The following is a 26,666-nucleotide window of genomic DNA, read 5'->3' on the forward strand; positions in this document are numbered from 1 at the left end:
GATGTCTCCCTCAACCACTGTATCAAAAGAGGCCCCTCACTATGACTCTCCATCACAGCACCCTGATTATTCCTCATATGGCATATCAGTCATAACAATGATTCTTTGACTGAATATCTCCCCTACTGGGCTGTAAGCACTATTAGGGGAGGAGCTCACTGCTATCTCCAGTGCCTAACATTACCCTCAATATGGTACTCTACAGACACTAGGCACTCAAGATATGTTCAGTGAATCAACAAATGAGAAAAGACTCAAAAACTGGAATATTAAAAAAAAAAAAACCCTACAGACATCATATCACACATCACAGAGACAAAAGGCAGGGAGAATAAGGGAACTCACGCTTCAGTACGGGAACTAAGAATGACTAGGATGTACACCTAATACTAATTTAGGTATTTTACACATGTTCTCCTTCTAGATTCTCAATAATCAAAGGAGGTCAATATTAATATCTCCACTTTCTAGATCAGGTAACTGAAGCTCAATCCACTCAAGCAGCAAAACACGTAACAGCATCAGTTTTATCCCAGATTTGTTAACCTCTTTCCTCCAAACCATGATGCTTCCCAAGAAATCAAACTGCTGCTGTATTTTTATCACGAAGTACTTCTCTATTATACATATAAATTGTATTTACACATGAATCTATCCCTACCCCAAGAACCTGTTGTTTTTTTGTTTGTTTGTTTTTCCAGGTTCCTCCTAAAGGCTATAACAAATATCTCCTACTACCTGGAATAAGTGAAGGCAGAATGCAGCAGCAAATCCAAACTACAAATAAGTCACACATTTTGTCGGAACAATTTTCTTGAAGTCTTTATTTCATCAGAGAGTAAAAAGCCACCATGATTCGGAAGTAAGTTTGTGTTCTGAATTTATTTTGGGGGACCTGAGGTCAACTTATACTGACTTAGTTTACCACCTTTCCCTAGCCCCAAACCACTGTTCTGCTGGTTGCAGAACATGCAAAGTTAAATGGTCTAGGGGGATCGGATCCACAGTCCTGATTTCATTACTAGAGATTCCAAGCATTTAAACAAATTAAACCACCTGGCTTTTTACCTCCAACCACCTTTGGGTGAAGTAACCATCTTAACAGAAGAAAGGTGGGGTCTGGATGTCTCCCAAAGGTTCTACTAAGAGACTCACAAGATTATCAGAGCAGAAGGAGCCTTAGAGACCATCTTAAATTCTCTCTTTTAACAGGTTAGAAAATAGGCTCAGATAGACAGTTACTTATTTGCCTAAGAGAAACAAGACTCCTAACTTCTAGTCAAGTGCCCTTTCCACCACAACACAGCACCTCCCTAATCAAGAACTAGTGACTGATTATGCCAAAGTACCAGTAGATAGTAGTCTAGGTAACACAGATTCTAAATCTCAAATTTTTCTCTTACTCTCCATCATCTGGAAAACTTTGAACAAAAATAATATACACAGTAAAAACAAAGGCAATGAGAATGAACTATTTTAATTCTGATATTAAATATTCTTCCAAAAACATTATTTTACCCCACGTTTTACTGAGTAATTAGAAATACCATTAGCATTAGAAAAACTAGGAAGATAAATGTGGTTAAACTAACATATGAAAAAGGAAAATTATAATTAAGAATGTTACAAATTTAAATTAATACAAGATTATAATTTGAAAACTGTGCATCTCAAAGCAAACTCCATTCACTGAATTACTTTCAAAACAGCATTTTGTGACTCTTATACACTAATTTCTTTCAAGAACAAATTTCATTTTAAAATACTTTTATTTTAAAAAATAGGCCTGGGTTCAGTGATAGATTTTTACTCCCAAGCTTTGATCACACTTCTTTGATTTGGGAAGAAAATGCCACTTTGATGGCACGAAATTCAAAATTTTAAAGTTTATTTTTTAAAAAACAAAAATCCCAGTACAGAATTTTAAAAATTATCACTGGGAAATACATTAAGGTCATTAAATGCATAACATTAATTACTGGTCAGCTAATAATGATATTCTGTTTCATCCCTCAGTCTCCCAAGGAAAACTTGAAATTTCAGCAGAATAATCTTCAAATATACATTATTAGCAAAATGAGAGCTTCTGTTTACATACTTTTTGTATTTTGCTATTTCTAACTTTATTCTAAAACTCAATTTTATCCCAAATCGTAATTACCATATTAACTTTGTAATGCACAGTTGTTTGCAACTCAGCAAAGCAGTAGTAAGCCATCAGGTTCTATTCACCCACCACTTAGAAAACACAGAATTGATCACACCCATTTAAAAACAAATCTCATGCTATTTCCCAATGTATAGTTTCAATCTAAGTTCTGACAATGAAATATACGGATATATATCTATATATCTCATCTTGATTTTCAAAGGAGGCAAAGGGAGTTCACAGCTTAGCTTTGCCAGGCTGAAGCTGGAGATTCTGCAACTTCATAGCCAGACCCATGTTGCCATTGATTTTCAGTTTGCCTTGAAAGAAGGCCTGTGAGGAAAAAAAAAGAACATTTATTATTTGCTTTTTTTGTTTTGAGATTGCTGATATTTCTAGATTATCCATAGGGTTGCAAAGAATTGGACATGACTGAAATGCCTTAGCACACTAACCTATCCAGCCCCAAGATGATTTATTTATCCAGGTCTCAAAACTTTATTCAAAATAATGAAACTTGGCTTTCCGTAATAGATATAGCACCCGATTCATCACAAGGATGAATTTGTAAAAGTCATGCTTTACACAGAGCAGTCAAAAGGAACATTTTTCCAAAGTCTGTTCTGTTAGAAATTGAGTCTGCCATTACCTGTCTTCCTCAAAGGAGGTACATTTTCCGCATATTAGGCACAGTGGGTTCATACTAGACTGATTTTATTTAAAAACATTACACATTCAGTGGGTCTGCCAGCAGGGAGGAAAAGCACATGTGTAACACACTTGGAAACTTGGGATTCGATTACAGATGCATCTAGGTAATGAAATGTCACCATTTTTCTCCTTTTTTTGTGTTCCCTACAGAGGGAGGCAGAACAGCTTGCTGAGACTGAGGCGCCTGTGTGAATCTTTGGCTCAATAAGGAGACTCAAACCAGTCCCAAGTGCAGAGACACAACTTGTTCCATTTAACAACTGCCTGGGAGGATTTTCCTGGTAGTCCAGTGGTTAAAAATCTGCCTTATAATGCAGGGGACATGAGTTTGAACCCTGGTCCAAGTAGATTCCACATGCTGCAGGGCAAATTTAAGTCTGTGCACCGCAACTACTAAAGCCTATGCGCTCTGGAGAAGAAACGACCATTAGCACATTAATGCAAAGGTCTTCCACATTTATCTTTAATTCCTCTGAGTGCTAACAGGTATTCAGGAAAAGCAAGCTGACACTCTCCAAATGGGTGGTAAACAGATAAACTGAGAGAACAAAGGCAGCTGAGTGTGAAGCCTGGCCACGCTACCAAGGAAGTGTATGGAGTGCACAGTGGCTGAGCTGCAGTGGGTGGGAAGGGGGACGTGCCAGCTCTGAGACTGGTGGCCTCTGTTCTTTCCAGATTTTGAAGAGCGCGCAGTGGTGGAAATGTCAGTGTCAATGTGTGTATTCAGTTGAAACGTCATAGATGTAAGTCTCTCACTTGTCAATGCATCAGCTGACATGTGCTTAGTTGCTTAGAATAAGCATTTTTAAAGGAATACAAGCAGGAGTCAGACTTAATTGCTTTATCTAATCTTTCAAATTACGAGGGTACCACAGGCACAAGACCTGAAACAAATCAGGCTGAGTCAACAAAAAAAAAAGTAAGGTTATAATGGAAGCAGCATCCTAGTTTCCTTTATATTATCTATGTATAACATATATCAAGTTTACTCAACATTGTACAATTAAAGAGTATAAGAAGACCCCAGACAATCTGGGGGCTGAAAAATCTATACAAGGCATAAATACATTTTAGAGAAATACAAATGGTGGTGCTAGCAATGAAGAACCTGCCTGCCAAAGCAGGAGACATAGACTCAGGTTCGACCTCTGGATCAGGAAGACCCTAGAGGAGGGCACGGCAAGCCACTCCAGTATTCTTGCCTGGAGAATCTCATGGACAGAAGAGCCCAGAGGGCTACAGTCCATAGGGTCACAAAGGGTCGGACACGACTGACGCAACTTAGCATGCATGCACACCAGGCACCATGTTAAGTTCTAAAGACACAAGGATGAACAAGATGTGATTTGTTTCCTCGAGACAAACACAATCTAAATCTAATGGGGAAGAGACAGGCACATTATGACTCCCATAATGAAACAAGTGCTAGGCTAGTAGTCCAGCAAGTGGCCCCAAAGAGGGACTGACTATAGCTCCCCAACAATGTGGTAGGAGGTCTTCAAACATAACATCTAAATTCATTTTGTTTTGTTATATTAATATTTATTTATTTGGCTGTGTCGGGTCTCACTTGCAGCATAAGGGACTTTGAGTTGCAGAATGTGAACTCTTAGTTGTAGCATGTGGCATCTAGTTCCCCAACCAGGGATCGAACACAAGCCCCATGAATTGGGAGTGCAGAGTTTTAACCACTGGACCACCAGGGAAGTCCCTAAGTTCATTTTGAAAGACAAGGAGTTTGTCAAGGAAGTCACAGCTCAGACAAAAAAAAAAAAGAGCACAGGCAAAGATACAAAAGTAGAAGGTCTTGCCTCTGTGACCACCGGCCCCTCTGTCTATCTGAATGACTCCTATTCTCCACCTGTACACTGCTGACTTCTTATCACCCCCAAGACAAAGCCAAGTGTTGTTTCCTCTGTGAAGCCTTCTCTGACAGCCCAGGAAGATATGGCTTCTCTTCTTCCACCCTCCCCAGCCACAAGCCAGACAGGGCGCCATGGCTATTTGGTGCACTTATTCTTCTACAAACCTGTCTTGTACCAAATTGTGGATGCCCTGAACAAGTGAACTATTTCTTATTCATCTGGACATTTCTAGCACACAAGGCAGTGGCTGGCACATGGTTAGATCCACAGCTGTTTGTCATTCATTAAGTGGACATTTGGGAAATACTGAGTTTTGTGGGTTTGACCTCTTTAGATTTTATGGGATGAGGCTGAGACAGGTGATGAAATCAAATGGGCTAAAACCCACCTGTGTGTGTGTGTGTGCTTAGTCGCTCAGTCATGTCCAACTCTTTGCAACCCCATGAACTGTAGCCGGCCAGGCTCCTCTGTCCATGGGGATTCTCCAGGCAAGAATATTGGAGTGCCCTCCTCCAGGGCATCTTCCCAGCCCAGGGATCAAACCCAGGTCTCCTGTATTGCAGGTGGATTCTTTACCAACTGAGCCATCAGGAAAAAAAACAAAACACACCTAATACAACGATATAAGCACCATCATACGTACCGTCTGAGGATTCATTTTACCAGTCATCAAAGCCAGTAAGTCCGAGTCAGCCATCGTAATTGTGCAGTCGGCCTTCTTATCTAAAACAGACATGCAGAAAGAAGGAGAAAAGGGGAGTGTTCAGTTTCATGTGTACATTTTAGTCAAAAGTCACTGACTGCAACAGAATCACACCCAGTGTTAGTGTGGGCACATGGGCACTCCCATACACTCTACAGCAGCCTGGTAAAATGTGGCATAAATCACAAGCATCTCTATATTCGGCAAGAGGGAATACATTAAATAATCATGGTATATTCATATAGTGGGGTACAATGCAGCCATTAGATGATGAGGATCTGCATTTCACTGACCTGAAAAGATATTCATATTATACTGTTCATGATACTGTTACACAAGTCAGTTACAAAACGAACTGTAAGCATGAACCCATGTTTTGCTTAAAAACAGATATTCAATTACATATATATATAGGAAAAACATATGTAAACTTGGAGACCAATATAATAATAATAATAACAGCTACTGTGGCACACAGACTCTAAGGCGACCCCTGTGATCGTTGCCTTCATATAATCCCCTACCCTCGAGTATGGCCAGGACCTGTGACTAGCCTGCAGAATGTGAGAAAGGTGATGGCCTGTCATTCTTGTGTTGTATTACATTATTTAAGACTCTCTCTTGCTGGCCAAGTTTGTCTCACTCTCCTTCTGGCCTTGAATAAGCTAGCTGCTATACTGTGAACTACATACTGCTCAGGGAGAAAGCTACATGGCAGGGTACTGGCCTTTAGGAGCTGAGGGTAGACTCTGGTCTATAACCAGTAAAAAAAAAAAAAAAAACCCTAAAGCTATCGTTCTTACAGTTGCAAGGAAGTTACTTCTGCAGCAACATGATTGAATTTGGATATAAACCCCTTCTCCAGCCAAGGCTCCAGATGACAACCCAGCCCTGGACAACGCCCTGACCACAGCCTGCAAGACCTTATGTGGAAGACCCAGCTAAGCTGGCCTCAGCCAACTTACCCATGGAAGCTGTGAGGTAATAAATATGTGTGTTGTTTTAAACCACTAAGTTTGTGGTCATTTGTCATGCGGTAATAGAAGATGCATACCTAGCGCTATCCGGGCTTCACAAAATTTTTCTGCAAAGGATCAGACATTACATATTTTAGGCTTTGTGAGCCATTAGGTCTCTACTGCAATGACTCAACCCTGCACCTCCAGCACAAGAGCAGCCACAGATAATACATAAACAAATGCATGCAGCTATATTCCAACAAAACTGTTTTCAAAACAGTAGCAGACCAAGAGGGAGAAGATATTTGTAACTCATATATCTAACAAAGAACTTGTAGCCAGAAAATATAAAAAAACTCCTATCACTCAATTAGAAAAGGGTGGATAGACCAATACAAAAATGGGCAAACAGGCACATACAAAAGATCTCCCAACGGCCAAAGATGCACATGGAACAGTGCTCAGTTCCACTGGTCATCAGGAAAATGCAAGTAGAAAGTATAGATGAGATACTACAACATACCTACTACCATGAACAGCTTCAAAAATACCCAGTGCTGGTAAGGATGAACAGCTAAAAGGTCAATATAATGCTAGAGGGACTGTAAAATGTTACAATCACTTTAGAAAACAGCCTGGAAGTTTCTTCAGTTCAGTTCAGTCGCTCAGTCGTGTCCGACTCTTTGCAACCCCATGAATCGCAGCATGCCAGGCCTCCCTGTCCATCACCATCTCCTGGAGTTCACTCAAACTCACGTCCATCGAGTCGGTGATGCCATCCAGCCATCTCATCCTCTATCATCCCCTTCTCCTCCTGCCCCCAATGCCTCCCGGCGAAGTTTCTTAGAAAGCTAAAAACACATATGCCATATAACCTAGTAATCCCACTCTTAAGTGTTTACTCAAGAGAAATGAAAACATAAATCCACACAAAAACCTGTATGTGAATGCTCACAGTAGCTTTATTCAAATTGCCAAAATCCGGAAAAAAGACAAATATACATCAGGCAGTGACTGGATAAACTACTCAGCAACAAAAAGGAACAAACTATTGACAGTACGTGAAAAAAGTGGGCTCGGAAAGCTGCAGGCTATTATGATTCCATTTGCAGTTTATGACATTCTGGAAAAAGTGAAACCACAGGGACAGAAATCAGATCAGTGGTTTCCAGGGCCTGAGCATGAGAGAAGGGGATTGACTACCAAAGGAGACGAGGACATTTTTTGGAAATATTCTGTATCTTGATTTTTGGTAGTGGCTACACAACTGCAGACATTTGTCTAAATTCATAGAATTGTAATCTAAAAATGGCAGATTTTATTGTACATAAATTATACCTTAAAGAACTTGACTTAAAAAAAAAAACCTAAACTAAATTACCAGAGTACTGTCAAAAATGTGGAGCAAATAAAACTCTCATATAATATTGAAGAGTAATATAGAAGAGAATTAAAACAGTATGTCCACAAGGAAACTTGGCTATATGGTAGCTCATGAGTTAGTATTTCTATTCCTGGTTATGTGCCAAATGGAGATAAGTACATATGTCCACTAAAGACACACATGAGAATGTCTGCAAAGGCTTTATTCATTAACACCCCAAAATGGAAACATGTAAAGATATATCAACCATGAACTGAATAAATAAATTCTGATGCACTCACATAGTAAAAATGAACTAATGCTACATGCAATAATATAATGAATCTTACAATGATGAAAGAAGCCACACCTCAAATAGTAAATATTGTATGGCTCCATCTATACGAATTTCCAAAATAAATAAAATTCAACTTATGATGATAAAACTTGGAATAGTGGTTCCTTTGGGGAATGATTAGAGATGGGAGGTGATATGTGGGAGATTTCTAGAGTGCTGGCAACATTCTACCTCTTGAGCTGGGAGATATATTCATTTGTTAACATTTATTTGCCTGTACACTCAGATATATGCCCTTCTTTATGGGCTAGACCTCAAAAAAATTTCACACAAAACAAAAAATGAGGTGGCGGGATGAATTTGCCCCACAGGCGATCATTTGTCAACTCTTGATATAGATGGTAAGATTATAGGAGAGTAATTTTTTCATTTTATTTCTCTATCTTTTCCAAAATTTTTACACTTGATTATGTATTAGTTATATAAAAATAAAGTTTTTAAAATAATAATTTTAATACTATAATCAAAATATAATGGCAAAAATGCCATATCACAAAGACTCTAAATTCTTCTTGCAAAATCAGCCATGTCTACTTTGGATAAATGAGAGGTTTCAAGTGCAAAAGGAAAAATTCACCAAGAAATTAAAATTTTCAGCAGTCAGTGTTTTAGGTAATCAGTATAACAACAGTACTCTAATAGCACTACAACTGATAACAGTAATAATATCAAATTATGGCCCAACAGTTAGCTAGTCTTTGCCTTAATTAAAAAAAAAAAAAAAATAGCAGTTGCTATGGTCTGAATGTCTGTATCCCCCCAAAACTCATATGTTGAAATCCTAATGCTTGATGCTATAGTATTAGTATGGAGGGCCTCAAAGAGTCATGATGGTAGAGCCCTTATGAATGGGATTTATGCCTTATCAAGAGGCTTCAGGGAGACCCCGAGCCCTTCCACGATGTGAGCCCACAGTAAGAAAGCACTGGCTATGAACCAGGAAGAGGGGCCTCACTAAATGTGACCATAGCAATGTCCTGATCTTGGACTTCCAGTCACCGGAACTATGACAGATAAATTCCTATTGTTGATGAGCCACCCAGGCTGTGGTATGTTCAATACAGCAACTCAAACGGACTAGGATAGGGATAAACTATTAAAGCATATGATGCCCGTGTTATTAACTAAAACAATATTGGAAATAAAAGAAAAAAAATTTTTAATGTCTTAGAATGCAGGGGTAACCCTTAAAAGGACTGTGATTTTGCCTGTAACAAAATTTTCTCATTACATGAAAAAAGGTCTAAAGTCTTAAAAATTAAGGTATTTATGGGGGGGGAGGGGTGGGATGGATTGAGAGCTTGGGATTAACATATACACATTACTATGTATAAAATAGATAACTAATGAGAATCTACTGTAGCACAGAGACCTCTACTCTGTGCCCTGTGGTGACCTAAATGGATGGAATTTCAAAAAAGAAGGGATGTATGTATACGTTCTAGGGCTTCCCTGGTGGCTCAGATGGTAAAGAATCTGCCTGAACCAAGTTCAGTTCCTGGGTTGGGAAGATCCTCTGGAGAAGGGAATGGCAACCCACTCCAGTATTCTTGCCTGGAGAATTCCAGGGACAGAAGAGTCTGGTAGGCTATATAGTCCATGGGGTCACAGAGTCAGATACAACTGAGTGACTAACACTACCATGTTTACATAAGGCTGATTCCCTTTGCTACACAGCAGAAACTGCTATGGTAGTGTAAAACAAGTACACTTCAATAATAAAAAATAACAACAATAAGCCTTAATACCAGGTAGAGGAATTCTTCCCACCTTATTTTTTGTAATGATTTTTAAGCCATCCTAGGGCCTATGATTTTCCATATAAATTTTTAAATAAGCTTGTCTATGACTAAGAAAATGGCAATCCACTCCAGCGTTCTTGCCTGGAGAATCTCAGGGACGGGGGAGCCTGGTGGGCTGCCGTCTACGGGGTCGCACAGAGTCAGACATGACTGAAGCGACTTAGCAGCAGCAGCATGACTAAGAAAAGTCTTGCTGGAATTTTGGTAGAAATTGTATTTAGTACATAGATGAATTTGAGAAGTGACACCTTTATTCAACTGAGTCTTCCAATCTAAGAATATGTTATTTCCCTCCATTCAGTTAGGTTTTCTTTGATTTCCTTTGTTAATGTTATAATTTTCAGCATATAGATTCTGTATATGTTTTTTAAGTGTAAATCTAAGTATTTAATTTTTTGTAGAAAGGATGTGAGAGTTGGACTGTGAAGAAAGCTGAGTGCCGAAGAATTGATGCTTTTGAACTGTGGTGTTGGAGAAGACTCCTGAGAGTCCCTTGGACTGCAAGGAGATCCAACCAGTCCATTCTAAAGGAGATCAGCCCTGGGTGTTCTTTGGAAGGAATGATGCTAAAGCTGAAACTCCAGTACTTTGGCCACCTCATGCGAAGCGTGGAGACTCTTGACTCACTGGAAAAGACTCTGATGCTGGGAGGGACTGGGGGCAGGAGGAGAAGGGGGTGACAGAGGGTGAGATGGCTGGATGGCAACACCAACTCGATGGACGTAAGTTTGAGTGAACTCCAGGAGTTGGTGATGGATAGGGAGGCCTGGCGTGCTGCGTTTATGGGGTTGCAAAGAGTCAGGCACGACTCAGCGACTGAACTGAACTGAACTGAACAATATTAATACTATTATGTTTTAAAAAACATTAAGGTAGTTATAATTTAGAAAATCCAATTCTCTTGTAGATAGGTAACATCAAAGAGCAGGGAGAAAAAAAGTTAGCAAATTGAGATAGCTGGACTTGGTTTATAGCTGGATTAGATCCTAATATTCCAAGAAAGGACTCAGTGACTTTAGGAAATAAAGTGCTGCTGCTGCTGTTACTATACCAGCACTTACTGAGCTCTCTCTATGCTGAGAGCTTCACATACCTGGACTTTATTTGATCTTAATAACCCTACGAGTATTGACAGAACTCTTCCTCCTTCACAGTCTAGGTACCATCAATTTCACCCCAAACATTCCTGGTGACCTGGTGACTCCACCTAACGCTTTTCTCACCGCCAACACTCAAGCTATCCTTTTTGCTTACTTAGATGGTGGTATCATCCATTCTCCTAATTGCTCTCTCTGCCTCTGATTTCTTCCTTTCTAATTCATCAGGTCTAATGCAGCAGCTTCATCCTCTAAAACACAGCTCTGACTTTCCTTTTTTTCAAAAAAGCTAGTGTCCCTCGATCACCTCTCTCAACTGCACCAGGTTCTCTCCAAAGAGAGAAACATAACATACAATATAGCTACCATTTACTGAATGCTTACTAAGCATCACTCATTCGTTCTGCTGTTCATTTTTATTATGTTTTATTGAAGGCCTACCAGGTATCAGATATTGTTCTAGGCACTGTGAATGCAGCAGTGAACCTAAGAGGCAAAAGCTCTGCCTTCACGCAGTGGGGGATGGACAATAAGCAAATAAGATACCGTATGTCAGATGGAGGTAAGTGCTATAAATTAAAGTAAGGCAGAAAAGGACATAGGGAATGGTAATGAAGTATGATTTAGAAGTGTGGCTGGGGAAACGTTCACTGAGAAGGTGACATTTGGGCAAAAAGCCAAAGCAAATGCAAGGACCAGTCATGAGGATATCTGAGGGATGATGATCCCAGGCAGTAGAAAGTTCCTGAACTGGGAATACCTTACATTCAAGCCACAGCAAGGAAGCCACTGTGACTGGAGCAAAGTGAGGAAGATGTAGTAAGAAAGAGAAGACTAGGGCCAATCACATGGTATGTACAGCAGAGACTGGAACAACACTGTAAGGCAAAGTGAAAGTGAAGTCTCTCAGTTGTGTCTGACTCTTTGTGACCCCATGGATTGTAGCCCACCAGTAAGATATCTGGGACTCATCCTTGTAGAGATGGTTTGAAAAGCATGAGATTAGATGAGAGCCCCAGGCAGTGAATGTAGATAGAACTGAGCCTTAGAGCACACCAACATTTATACACTTAGAGATAAGGAAAAAACAGGGAGAGGCCAAGAAGGAACGCCCAATAGGTAGGAAGAAAGCCTAGAAGAGTAATATGATCATAACTGGGAACTAACCACTGAAGTTAACAGTATGGTGGTTACTTGTAACCCTGACAAGAACAGTTTTAGAATAACGAAGAGCTGACAAAGGCTGACCAAAGTAGGTTCAAGAAACACTGAGATGACAGGAAGTGGAGACAGTGAGTATAGACAGGTCTTTTGAGGACATGTAGCCATACACTGACCCATGTGCTTCACAGGTTAATCAGTAGACAATTCTCTTAATCCCCACACGAATCCTATGAAATAGGAACCATTTATTATTTCCATTTACAAATGAAAAAAAAAAGCACAAAGCTCGGAGAAGTGAAATAATTTAAGGCCAGAATCTGTGAGTGGCAGGATCAGGACTCTAAACCCAAGCTTGTCTAATTCCAAAGCCTAATGCTAGCAACAGTGATGGAGCCTCTCAATCTTTGGGAGGAAACAGCTAGGACATATTCCTAGTCCCAAAGATTCCCCAGTCCTTGACAAGGTTCTATAACTCTAAAGCCAGCCCTTTGGGGACACCAAAGCAGGCCCCCATTTTCCTCTGTGAACTTGTCAGTGCTTTATCAACGAGGTCATCACTGCACTGACCTGAGTTAGGGAGCACTGATCCTTTGCCGTTCTTCACGTCCACCACCCAGGTGGCTTCTTTACCCCCAGGGCCATCCTTTACCTTAAAGGCAAAAATACCACCGATTTTCTTCACAAACTGCTCTCCTTCCTGGAAAGAAAAACAACACAGAGTTATATGAAGTTCATTCCTCTGGCTTTGCCCCCAAATTAAATGTTTAAGCAGATATATGACATGAGCTGCTGGGCAGCAGGCAGTCCCCAAGCTCCCTTAGGATCTTTCACCCAGAAAATCCGAAAGGTAACCAGGCAGCAACTCCCTCATCTGCCAGATCTTCTGATGAAAATGGCTTTCTGGATACAACCAGTGGAAGGACAAGGGGAAATGGGGAGTGAGTGGCACAGCAGCACTTTCTATTGAAATAGGCTTCATTTGCCTCAATAATTTCTGGAAGATTCACTCTGGCCTCTCAAAACACAGGAACCCTATCCCCTCTTTTTTTCTAGCAGGTAAAGTCCTTCACATATATGTTTGGTATTCCACAATCAGAATTTAAAGATAAGTGGTTCAACTCATTTTCTGGATTAGTATAAAGAATCATACGAGTAATATCCCATCCACCACCTACTTTTGGATCTTGGGGAATGAGGCTGAAAAAATAACCTCAGATCCGTATCTCTGTAGGGTGGTTTTCTTTCTCCTTCCCTCTTCCCTTCATTCCCACTCTGTTTCCCCTTTTCTTACTGAAATACTGATTGACTGAAACCATGACTGTCCCCAAACTTTGTTTCAGGCTCTATAGAGTTAGAAGGGAAATGATAACACACTATGATCTCTATGATGAAGCGGAGTACAGAGGACACCCTAAGCCGGTTGGCAGGGTGAATAACTCACATACCTCCCCCTGAAAAAGCACATAGACACAATAACTTCATTGCAATTAAATATATCATACTGCAGAAAAATAGAAAATATCGATAAAGAAAAAGAAAATAGAAATCATTTACAATTTCATCACCACTTAAGAAAATAACATTTTGCTATAAATCCCCTCTATCTTTTTTTCTCTGCATATATATTTTTAAATGGGATCACAGTGTAGACTATACTGTTTTGTAATCCACCTTTCAGTTTAATATATCTATCCTTACTACTGTGTCATTAAGAATTCTTCTACATAATTTTAAATGACTATACATAGTCTTTAACTGTAGAAGTTCACTATACTTTACTCTCTGTTGCTTGATGGGCTTCCCTGGTGGCTAGCTGGTTAAGAATCCGCCTGCAATGCAGGAGACCCTGGTTCAGTTCCTGGGTTGGGAAGATCCCTTGGAGAAGGGATAGGCTACCCACTCCAGTACCCATGGGCTTCCCTGGTAAAGAAACCACCTGCAATGCGGGAGACCTGGGTTCGATCCCTGGGTTTGAAAGGTCCCTGGAGGAGGACATGACAACCCACTCTAGTATTCTTGCCTGGAGAATCCCCATGGACAGAGGAGCCTGGTGGGCTACAGTCCACGGGGTCGCAAAGAATCGGACACGACTGAGCGACTCAGCACAGCACAGCTGTTGCTTGATATTTAGGTTAGTCCTAACTTCTGGCTCTTAAAACAATGCTGTAAATAGCATTCTTGTATCTAAGTATTTTTATATAAACTCATTTATATAAAGTTAAACTCTAAGAATCGAACTTTGCTAATTAATAATAATGAATTTGAAACAGCATAAGTTTGAATTCTTGCTCTGCCATGTACTTATATAATCCTGAGCAAGTTAATAAACCTCTCTCAATCTGTTTTCTTTTCTGTGAAACAGAGTTAATAATAGCAACTATCCTCATAAAGTTGTACAGTACTTAAATACCCACAAAACACAGAGTAACTGCTCAATAAATGTTAGTATTTTTTCCCATTATTTCACTCTATGATCTGTCTGCTATTTCTGTGCCAGTATTATAGCTTTATAAATCGACTTTAGTCTTTAATATAGAAAATTTCCATGTGTGTGTGTTAGTCACTCAGTCGTGTCTGATTCTTTGCAACCCAATGAACTGCAGCCCACCAGGCTCCTCTGTCCCTGGGATTCTCCAGGCCAGAATACTCCAGTGGGTTGCCATTTCCTTCTCCAGAGGATCTTCCTGACCCAAGGATCAAACCTGGGTCTCCTGCATTGCAGGAGGATTCTTTATCATCTGAGCTACAGGGAATCTCAAAATTTCCATAATCTTCCAAATATTCTTCACTATTCTTGGATTTGTTTGAACCTTTTTTTTCTTCTAGATGTACATTATAATCATTTAGTTTTTTTGCCCCCAAATGCTGTTGGATTTAAACAGGGTTACATAAAATACATGGATCTGTTTGATGGAGAATATTTACCTTATAATATTAAGTCCTCCCATTCATGAATATGTTCTATCTTCAAGTTTTCCTTGATGTCCCTTGGCAATATTCTGTCATTTCCCCCCACATATAAGCTTTTGTACATTTTTTGCTAAGTTTATTCTTAGTTATTTTATATTGCTCTTGTTAGTAATATATTTTTCATTATATTTTTACTGCATTATTGCAAACATATAGAAAATATATTTATACAATTGACTACCTTTTGAGTGGGAGGAGCCTGGTAGGCTGCAGTCCATGGGGTCGCTAGGAGTCGGACACGACTGAGCGACTTCATTTTCACTTTTTACTTTCATGCATTGGAGAAGGAAATGGCAACCCACTCCAGTGTTCTTGCCTGGAGAATCCAAGGGACAGGGGAGCCTGGTGGGCTGCCGTCTATGGGGTTGCACAGAGTCGGACACGACTGAAGCAACTTAGCAGCAGCAGCAGCAGCAACCTTTTGAGTCTTCATACAATTTCTAATAGCTTTTACTTCCCACTTCTTTTTAGCCTTACATCCCTGCAATAATTTATATCCAAGATTCTTTCTTTTGGTTAGAAGAACATAATATTTGTTCTTCTAACAAAGATTTCAGTGTTTACTATGCTCAGGCACTGTACTAACTACCTGAAATATTCAAATAATATTATGAGATACTCACCTCTGTTTCTATGTAGGCAGAGATACTGACCTAAGTTCTTGCTGTGCCTTGTTTTTTATAACAAATTCACTGAGATATAATTTATATACCATAAAATTTATCCTGTTAAAGTATATAGTTTAGTGGTATTTTAGTATATTCAAAGTTGTGCAACCAACACCAGTATCTAACTTTGAAACATTCTCATCACCCCCTAAAGAAGCCAACACCCATTAGCAGTCACCCTCTATCTCATCATTCTCTCTTTCCACCAACCCCTGCCAACCACTTAGCTACCTTCTGTCCTGGTGAATTTGCTTATTCTGGATGTTTCATACAAACAGAATTATACAATACATGATCTTTTGTGACTGGCTTCTTTCACTTATCATAGTGCTTTTAAGGTTCATCCATGCTGTAACATGTATCAGAAATTAATTCTTTTTCACGACCAAGTAACATTCCATTGTATGCAGGCAGCAACATTTTGTTTAGCCATTCATCAATTGACAGCTGTTTCCCCTTTTTAACTATTATCAGTAATACTGCTATGGACATTTGTGTCCAACTTTTTACATGGACATAGATAGGCTCTAATTCCTCTTAGGTTTACATTTAGAAATTAAAATTTATGTTATTTTAGGGTGACGTGTAACTTTTTGAGAAACTATCAAACTGTTTTCTAAAGCGGCTGTACCATGTTACATCCTACTAGCAACAAATGAAGGTTCCAATTTCTCCATATCCTTATCAGCACTTTTGTCTGTCTTTTTTATTTAGTCATTCTAGTGGGTGTGTCAAGCTTTTTCCTGTACACAGATAATAAACCTGAACCTATCTGGAATCAACCATGGGTCTTAGGATTCCAAAGAAGCTATTCTAAAATTATTGAGTCTAGGCCTACTTATTTCAACCTCCATGGAGGCAAATCTTACATGTGAGTGTCCTGAGACCAACTATCAACATTTTCTAGTTAAATCAAGAAACCAAAATGACTGTCAGATTTTTTTTTAAAGTGAAGGAGAGAAATTCTCTTATTTTGGTTCCCTTAAAAGATCTCAAATTATTTTTAGGCTAACTCTAGGAAAAATTATTAACAACAATAACAATCTTTGGGCGGCTATAAAGTTTTCAAGCGCTTTTTTTTTTTTTTTTTAGTGCTTTTTATATACATTATTTTCATAAAACCCTGTAAGTAACTGGACAGGTATTAATATTAGCTCATTAGGCAGAAACAACAACTAGGGTTCTAAACGGTTAAGAACCCTTTAGACTATTCTCTATCCTGCCGCCAATTAAGCCACCTAATACAAACCCACCTAACACTAACAGAAAAATCACTTTCAGATTTGAATTTAGACAGCTCCCCACAGCCCACAGGATAACGACTGTCTTTATATATCATTCCAGAGTCTTCATAACCAGAAGGTAATGCTCTTACCTTCAGCCTCTTTTTCATCCTCCTCAGGGCTTTTTTGTTCTGACCATTTTGAATGCCATGAACACATGTGCTTCTGTGCTCTTACTTATGCCCTGTCTGAATTCACTCGCCTCTTCCTTCTCTCCATTCCTGCCCAACTTCACCACTTCAGGTCCTCAGTTCACATGCTAACTCCTCTGGAAAGGCTTTTCTGTCTCTGCTGGACCCTCTGATAGCCCTTTGCACATAACCCACACGCATGTTTCTTGTCAAAGCCGTTTTCTTTTTTTCCCTAGGAAATTTTTTCTATGTCTGTCTTGCCACTAAACTCTAATGTTCCCTGAGGGGAGGTGACATATGACAAGTAAGTAATAAAACCAGAACTCAAATTCAGGTCGGCTTAACTTCAAATTCAATGCTCTTTCCATTTGTTCATACCATACGGCAAAGTTGGTTACATCAATACTTTCAAACTTTAGCCTATAAAAGTAGTTTCTGTCACCATGCATAAATCAAAAGAAAGTTCAAAGTCATTTTCCACATTCCTTAAAATCTTTTATCCTTCAAGGTTCTACGGAGGTAACCTAGAAAAGTAGATTAGTAATGCTGGTGTCTGGGCAACCCAAAGAGCCAGGCCTCCTCTGGAGCCAACGGCCCATGAACAAACAGCTGCGTCTATGACATCTGCTTGCACAGTGCCTCAGGAATAGTTATGGCAGATGCCAAGTTAGAGCAGGAAAACACAGCAAATGTTTAGAAACTACCCGAATACTTAGAAACTCCTCCCACTTCTTTAAGACAGATGTAGATTAACTTCGCATCTGCTGTTACTTTTGAGAACCAACTGATCCTCTTATAAAATCAAATCCTTTAGCCAATAAGACATTTTCAATTGAAAAGGGAGTGAGAGAGGGTAAGGAAATGGGCAGAGAGAGAGTTAAAAGGGTAAAGAAACTACACATCTCTTGCGAAGCTGGAGATCACAAATAGTTCTAAGTGCCTCCATACTTGAAGAAAAGTAATTCTTTTTGAGTAGCAAAAGATCAAGGAATAGGTCCTGCGGTAAACTGAATAGGAACAAAAAATTAAGACAGAATTCAAAGAAGGGCAATAGGGTACTGCTAACAAAGACAACTGGGAAGGGGATGGCACCCCACTCCAGTACTCTTGCCTGGAAAATCCTATGGACGGAGGAGCCTGGTGGGCTGCAGTCCATGGGGTCGCTAAGTCGAACACGACTGAGTGACTTCACTTTCACTTTTCACTTTCATGCACTGGAGAAGGAAATGGCAACCCACTCCAGTGTTCTTGCCTGGAAAATCCCAGGGAAGGGGGAGCGTGGTGGGCTGCTGGGGTCACACAGAGTCGGACACGACTGAAGTGACTTAGCAGCAGCAACAAGGACAAAAGTGGAAATAAAATCTCTTGCCAGATTTCTTTTCTCCTAATGAAGAAAATGCATGAATTGACAAAAGATTCCAATACTTTCATTTTCTGGCGTGGCAAACATTTAGAAAACTGACAATCATGAGAAGGAGAGAAAAAATAAGGGAACAAGGTCCACACAAGAGAGGTTACAGAGGGAGAAGAATTAAAATGGGAGCAAGAGGCAAACATGTGCAAAGTCAAAAGAATACTGTGAAATACAAACACCACTGTTTTGTTAATCCCAATAATGAAGTGTTCAATGGCTGACATACAGCCATGTCAGATACTCTCTAAACTCTTTTTTGGACAGAATAATGTTAAAAAATGGGACAACCTGGCAGAAGTTAACTATCCTATGGGCTACTCTGCAGGCAAATATTGATGTCAGTAAGAAAAACTTTTTTCAGGCCTTAGCAAGTTCAACTTCATTTTAGTGGATACCTGTAATGAAAGAAATTTCAAAAACAATAAGCAGATATACTTTTCTACTCTTGGGAAAGGTTTTTTAAAAAACCAGTCAACAAAGCACTGGAAATAGGGTGAAGAAAAAACAGTCAATCTCATGAACTATCATTGAGTCTGTAAATTAGTACCCTCTTTTTGGTGGATAGTCTGACAATAAGTATCATGGCATTAAGTACCTAAAGATGAGTGCAAAAGGAAATTTATTATACCTTTATTTTTTGCGAGATTTAAATACAACCTGATGTTCATCATAAGAGGCTAGTTAAATAGATTATGATATTTATAGTCAAACATATACTATGGGGTCATTAAAACTGATGGCAAGGGTTTATATTTATGGGTAGGGAACACCCTATCAACAAATAAGAAGCTGGTTATAAAACAACAGGTAGACCAATGCAGGTGTATCCTTGCAAGATGGTGGCAGAATAGGTCTGCAAGCAGCTGGGCCAGTGCCTGCCTGCTGGAAACAGTCAACCCTGGCCCTCTCTACCACAAGAAGACTGATGATTGTTACGAAAATTCTAGAAATGCAGGGTATTTTGTCAAGACATTTCAGTCACATTAGCTATTTAGTGCAATCACACCCACAGCACAATCACCTTAAGATGTTAAGAAAACCTTTGTGTTACAATAAGGGAGTTTTTGTTTTCATACTGTGCCTCTAATATGAGTGAACTGCACACCTTAAATATTTTGAATCTTTTTATTTCAGCCCACTGGTCAGTTTCATAGATGTGTAAAATTAAAATCAATTATGAAATTCCAAGATGTCTTTCATGAAACAATGAAGTAAACGTCTAATTTTACCTAAGGGAAAACTCTCTTTTTGGAGAAAGAGTTACAATTAGGTTGCTTTAGTATGATTATCTATCAAGAACTAATTACTGTACATAAACATAGGTCCGCATATAATAAATTTAAAAATTCAAAATGTACTGTATGATCCTAGTTGTGTAAAACTGTATATTCATATACAAAGAGAGATGTCTGAAAGAATATCAACTACCGTTAACACTTTAGGGAGCTCTCAGTAACGGCATTTCAGGAGATTAAAAATTTTTCTTATTTGTATGTTTCTGTATAATTCTCTTGATGAGCTCATTTTTACAACAAGAAAAACAGATTTGAAAACTCTGAAAAACTCAAACGCAAAAAAATTCTTTTTAAAAGGACTTTTAATATTAGATGCTTTTAAGGCTCTTTAAATATTATTCTCTTGAATGATTCTAAGTAAGATCTTTTTAATCCAGAAGGAAATTAGACCAAAACAGATTTTAATCCTTTTACATAACTCAAATCTGGAGATTTACATATCTCTGAATGCACTTTTACCAGAATTACAAGGAAGCCATAATGAACACTGAGAAATCTAAGATGCACTCAATACTTGACAATATGATATAAATTTTCAACTTATACCACTTCATGGCAACACCCGAAATCTGTATCCACTTCCACTAGCCCAGGGTCCTCCTGGTAGTATTTTACATAAACTGTACTTACATCTTCAAGCTTCTTCTCAATCTCCTTAAAGACAAGGTTTGCCTTAAATCCATCAACTGCAGAGCTGGTTGGAGCAGCCTCAATTTGATGAGTTCTAAAAGAACTAAAGAAAATAACTGATTTCAATCCATGGAGCCACATAGGTACTAGGGTTTTTTTTCAACATTTATATAGTAAATACTGTATAAATGTAGTAATTTTCAAAAACTCTAACAGAGATGTTGGGACTTTCACCCAAAGGAAATTGTTTTTAGGTGAATAAAACAATTAACCTTTTCTTCTCATTTTTCAACAAATACTGATTGCTCGCCAGGTGGTAGGCACTGTCCTGGAAAAAGTCGTAAACCAATGAACCTATCCTCATGAAGCTTTTATGCCAGTGGGGGAAACAATGAACACGCAAAAAATAAAGAATATGGTTACTATGAAGAAAATGAGGCAAGTTAAGAGGATATAATGAAAGTATACTTATGTGTGTCGGGTGGCTTCTTTTAGAAAGCCTAGTCAGATAGTCCTCTCTGGGGAGGCGATATTTAAATTAGGTCTTAAATTTTGTAAATGAGCCCGCCATGTAAAGAAAAGGCAGAAGAACCAGAGACCAAATTGCCAACATCCACTGGATCATGGAAAAAGCAAGAGAGTTCCAGAAAAACATCTATTTCTGCTTTATTGACTATGCCAAAGCCTTTGACTGTGTGGATCACAATCAACTGTGGAAAATTCTGAAAGAGATGGGAATACCAGACCACCTGACCTGCCTCTTGAGAAACCTATATGCAGGTCCGGAAGCAACAGTTAGAACTGGACATGGAACAACAGACTGGTTCCAAATGGGAAAAGGAGTACATCAAGGCTGTATATTGTCACCCTGCTTATTTAAATTCTATGCAGAGTACATCATGAGAAATGCTGGGCTGGAAGAAGCACAAGCTGGAATCAAGATTGCCGGGAGAAATATCAATAACCTCAGATATGCAGATGACACCACTCTTATGGCAGAAAGTGAAGAGGAACTAAAAAGCCTTTTGATGAAAGTGAAAGAGGAGAGTGAAAAAGTTGGCTTAAAGCTGCCATTCAGAAAACGAAGATCATGGCATCTGGTCCCATCACATCATGGGAAATAGATGGGGAAACAGTGGAATTAGTGTCAGACTTTATTTTTTGGGGCTCCAAAATCACTGCAGATGGTGACTGTAGCCATGAAATTAAAAGATGCTTACTCCTTGGAAGGAAAGTTATGACCAACCTAGATAGCATATTGAAAAGCAGAGACATTACTTTGCCAACAAAGGTCCGTCTAGTCAAGGCTATGGTTTTTCCTGTGGTCATGTATGGATGTGAGAGTTGGACTGTGAAGAAAGCTGAGCACCGAAGAATTGATGCTTTTGAACTATGGTGTTGGAGAAGACTCTTAAGAGTCTCTTGGACTTCAAGGAGATCTAACTGGTCCATTCTAAAGGAGATCAGTCCTGGATGTTCATTGGAAGGACTGATGCTAAAGCTGAAACTCCAATACTTTGGCCACCTCATGCGAAGAGCTGACCCATTGGAAAATATCCTGATGCTGGGAGGGATTGGGGGCAGGAGGAGAAGGGGATGACAGAGGATGAGATGGCTGGATGGCATCACCGAATCAATGGACATGAGTCTGAGTGAACTCCAGGAGTTGGTGATGGATAAGGAGGCCTGGCGTGCTGTGATTCGTGGGGTCACAAAGAGTCAGACACGACTGAGCAGCTGAACTGAACTGGACTGATGTAAAGATTTAGGCAGGAAAGTCAGTTCTGCGTTTTCAGTGTAAAGAATGGGATACAAAAACTAGCTTGGCAGTTAAAGCATGTATAAGAAGGATCTAAGGTCACAGGAACACACAGGGCAAGATAACAAGGGGCTTTATATGTCATAGTTCAGAGTGCGGGTTTTATTTTAAGCACCATGAGAAGAACTGTAGGGTATAACCTGGAGAGTAGCACAATCCAATTTACATGTCTAAAAAAATAAATCTGACTGCCACCTGGAAAATAGACTATAAGAGGGCAAGTGGGGAGGCAGGGAGACCAATTTAGAAGCTACAGTCCCCCAGGCAAGAGACGATGGTGATTAAACAGGGTATAAATGGAGTAAGCAGAGGCTGGACTGAAAATTTATTTTTTAGCTATAACACATGAATTTAACATCTGCCTATTGGTTGTTTGTTACTTAGGGAACAACTACAGATCAATTTCCTGATATGGCAGAAGGAACATAGTCCCTACAGGTACAAAGGCCTGGGTTAGAATCCCAAGGCTCCTCCATTCGGTAGCCATATGATGCTGAGTGAGCTACATCATCTCTGTACACAGTCTTGTGGGGAGCCAGGCAAGAAGGCGGTCAGTGCCAATGACTTTGCAGAATTAAATGGAATCCTGTGCAGAAGGTACGTAGCAGAGATCGTGGCCCATGGTTAAAAAATGACAGCCACAACTATTAGAGGCTGCAGAGCCTCAAGTGTTAGACGCCGAAGTAAACTCAAAGACCTGTGGAAGATGAGGGCACCTTAGGGTTTTAACTCCTCTGAAATAACACAAGCATGCTGGTTGTGGTGGGGCTGGGACAGTAAACACAAGAAATACATACTTGAAGGAGTCAAGAGTGTAACAGCTTCTCAGTAAGCAAAGCCTTTCTCTTATTTCTCTATCCTCTCTCCTTCCTTCTCTCTTTCTCTCTCCCCACTCATCCCATCCATTTCTCCCTCCTCTTCCCTTCTTTCTGTCATGTCATACATGTTTAATGACTGCTTGCCACATGCCAAGCCTTCTTCAAGGCACTGGGAATATAAAGGCAAACAAGCCAGACCCAGTCCCAGTCCTCTCTGAGTTTATATTTTTCCAGGATGAAAAGAAATAAACACACAAAAATAATTGAAAATATTAGAAAGCAAACAAAAAGAGAAACCTACTTTAGGTAAAGCAGTCAAGGAATGATGTCTCTGACCAAATGAATTTAAGCTAAGACCCAATAAAATAAAGAAAAAGAGCTAGCCATTCAAAGAGGAAACTGCAAAGCTTCTGAAAGAGAAAAAAGAGTTTGTTATGTTAAAAGAAAGTAAAACAGGACCAGTCACTAGAGTCCAGTAAGTGGGGGCAGAACTGGGCAGGGACCAGACCATGCAGGCCAAAGCAGGGAATTCGGGAACCGGCTGAGATGATTCAACAGGAAAGTGAAATAGTTGTGATTATTCTTACAACAGTGTGCAGTGGCCAGGCTGGGATGCAAGAACTTAGGTGGGGAGAGAGTTATGAGGCTGCTGAAGAGGTCCAGATAGGAAGTGGTGGTGGTCTGGACTACAGTGGAAGCAGTCTGCCAGAGGAGACGAAGAGAAGGAAATGGATTCAAAATAGATTTTCAAAGGCCTTGCTGCTGGGAATGAGGGAGATCTAAAGGGGAGGGGAAAGACCAAGGATGATTTAAGTGTTTGGCCTGAATAACTGGGGGGATGGTAGTGCCATTTATTGACAAAAGGAAGAATGTAGTGGGAATAAAGGGGATCAAAGTTCCATCTCAAGCACAGTCAGTATGTGAGACAAGAAGGCAGCTGGGTATGAGAGTCTGGTGCCAGAATAGGTCTAAGCTGAGATAAAGTAGGTAATCATTAGCATAATGAAGGCATTTAAATCCATGTGAACAAACAAGCTCATCTTAAGGGCATTATAGAGAAAGAAGACTAGGACTTGATTATTTACAAGTCTGGGAGAGAAGAGGAAGCAGCAGCCAGTGAGGCAAGAGGAAAAGCAGAAGAGCAGGTGTAAGAGGTGAGAAAGAATTCCGGAGGGAGGGAGGAGGGAAGCAGGAGGAAACTATGTCAAAGGGCAAACTCCCACTGGATTGGCAACATGACTTTTCGGGTGACTTTGACAAAATCAATTTTAAGTGAGTGCTGGAAGACAGAAGTCAGAAAATGGTAAATTAAAGAGTGAATAGGAGAGGGAAATACAGACGCTGTGGCTCTTTTGAGACATTACTTTTAGGGGAAGAGTGAAATGGAGTGGTCTCTGGAGGGGGAGGGTGGCATTAAGGAAGACTGGCTTTTGCTTTTAGATGAACATAGCACAGCATGTTAGCCTGATGATGGTGATGAACCAGGGGAAGAGAGGAGAGAAGTCTTGAGACGGTGAAGGGGGATGAGATCTAGTGGCCTGTGAAAGATGGGACTCACAGAAGAGATCAGATGGGTGTAATTCTAGATATGCAGGTCAAAAGGCAACAGTTAGAACCAGACATGGAACACTAGACTGGTTGCAAATTAGGAAAGGAGTACATCAAGGCTGTATATTGTCACCCTGCTTATTTAACTTATATGCAGAGTACATCATGAGAAATGCCAGGCTGGAGGAAGCACAAGCTGGAATTAAGATGTCAGAAAGCAGAGAAGAACTAAAGAGCCTCTTGATAAAAGTGTAAGGAGAATGAAAAGCTGGCTTAAAACTCAACATTCAAAAAACGAAGATCATGGCATCCAGTCCCATCACTTCATGGCAAATAGATGGGGAAACAATGGAGACAGTGAGAGACTTTATTTTCTCGGGCTCCCAAATCACTGCAGATGGTGACTGCAGCCATGAAATTAAAAGACACTTACTCCTTGGAAGAAAAGCTATGACCAACCTAGACAGCATATTAAAAAGCAGAGACACTACTTTGCCAACAAAGGTCCCTCTAGTCAAAGCCATGGCTTTTCCAGTAGTCATGTATGGATGTGAGAGTTGGACTATAAAGAAAGCTGAGTGCTGAGGAATGATGCTTTTGAACTGTGGTGTTGGAGAACACTCTTGAGAGTCCCTTGGACTGCAAAGAGATTCAACCAGTCAATTGCAAAGGAAATCAGTCCTGAATATTCATTGGAAGGACTGATGCTGAAGCTCCAATACTTTGACCACCTGACTCGAAGAACTGACTCATTTGAAAAGACCCTGATGCTGGGAAAGACTGAAGGCAGGAAGAGAAGGGGACAACAGAGGATAAGATGGTTGAATGGCATCACCAACTCAATGGACATGAGTCTGAGCAAGCCCCGGGAGTTGGTGATGGACAGGGAAGCCTGGCATGCTACATATAGTCCATGAGGTAGCAGAGAGTAGAACTCAACTGAGAGACTGAACTGAACTGAACTGAATTCTAGACAGGTCAGTAAGCCTTGAGATGGATGATGAGGGAGTCTGGGTCTAATAGCTTCTGTTTTTTCAACAAGGTACAAGGAAAAGTAACCAGCTAAGACGGAAGGTCAAAGATGGTTTTGGAAAGCCTGTGTGTGTGCACTCAGTCATGTCCAACTCTTTGCAACCCCATGGACTGTAGCCCACCTAGCTCCTCTGTCCATGGGATTTTCCAGGCAAGAATACTGGAATGGATTGCCATTCCCTTCCTCAGGGGATCTTCCCGATCCAGTGATTGAACCCAAGTCTCCTGTGTCTCCTGCATTGGCAGATGGATTCTTTACCACTGCACCACCTGGGAACCCCTTGGAAAGTCTAACAGGCTGAAAAGTGAACCTACTAGAGGAGTCATATTAACATCACAATGAGTGGAGGTACGCTCCCGCCAAAGCTGAAATGCACACAGCTCTCAGACCCTGGCAGGCTACCTCACGCATGCCTGCATGCGTGAGAAATCGCTTCCGTCATGTCCAACTTTGCGACGTTATGGACTGTAGCCTGCCAGGCTCCTCTGTCCATGGGATTCTCCAGGTATATATACTGGAGTGGGTTGCCGTGCCCTCCTCTAGGAGATCTTCCAGACCCAGGGACAGAACCTTTGTCTCTTATATCTCTTGCATTGGCAGGGGGGTTCTTTATCACTGGCGCCACCTGGGAAGCCCTAGGCTACTTCATATTTCCATCCATTTGCCCTTGCCACTCCCTGTGTCTGGAATACCCCTGTCTTAGCAAACTCCATTTTACCCTTCAAGATCCAGGCCAGAAAACTCTCTTTCTATGAAACCCTACTAAATGTCAGCTTCTCAGGAATTAGATACCACAGCTTTTAAAAAAATCTTATTTATATCCCCAATTCTTGGCACACAATAGGTATTCAGTAAATCATGACTGAATGGAACTGAATTATACTGA

General features: G+C 40.1%; 1 protein-coding gene across 1 annotated transcript in view; it reads right to left on the minus strand.

Moving 5' to 3' along the window:
- Positions 1 to 805: 805 nt before the first annotated feature.
- The window catches only part of LOC128045466 (sterol carrier protein 2), a 110,188-nt gene continuing 84,327 nt past the window's right edge, over positions 806 to 26,666 (minus strand). The window contains exons 13-16 of the mRNA XM_052637961.1: positions 20,563 to 20,665; positions 12,739 to 12,868; positions 5,369 to 5,448; positions 806 to 2,482 (exon numbers count right to left, since the gene is read on the minus strand). Coding sequence (XP_052493921.1) covers positions 2,387 to 2,482; positions 5,369 to 5,448; positions 12,739 to 12,868; positions 20,563 to 20,665 — 409 coding nt within the window. The 3' untranslated portion in view covers positions 806 to 2,386. The remainder of the gene's footprint in view (positions 2,483 to 5,368; positions 5,449 to 12,738; positions 12,869 to 20,562; positions 20,666 to 26,666) is intronic.

The sequence above is a fragment of the Budorcas taxicolor genome, chromosome 3, assembly GCF_023091745.1.
Source record: "Budorcas taxicolor isolate Tak-1 chromosome 3, Takin1.1, whole genome shotgun sequence".
Taxonomy (NCBI): domain Eukaryota; kingdom Metazoa; phylum Chordata; class Mammalia; order Artiodactyla; family Bovidae; genus Budorcas; species Budorcas taxicolor.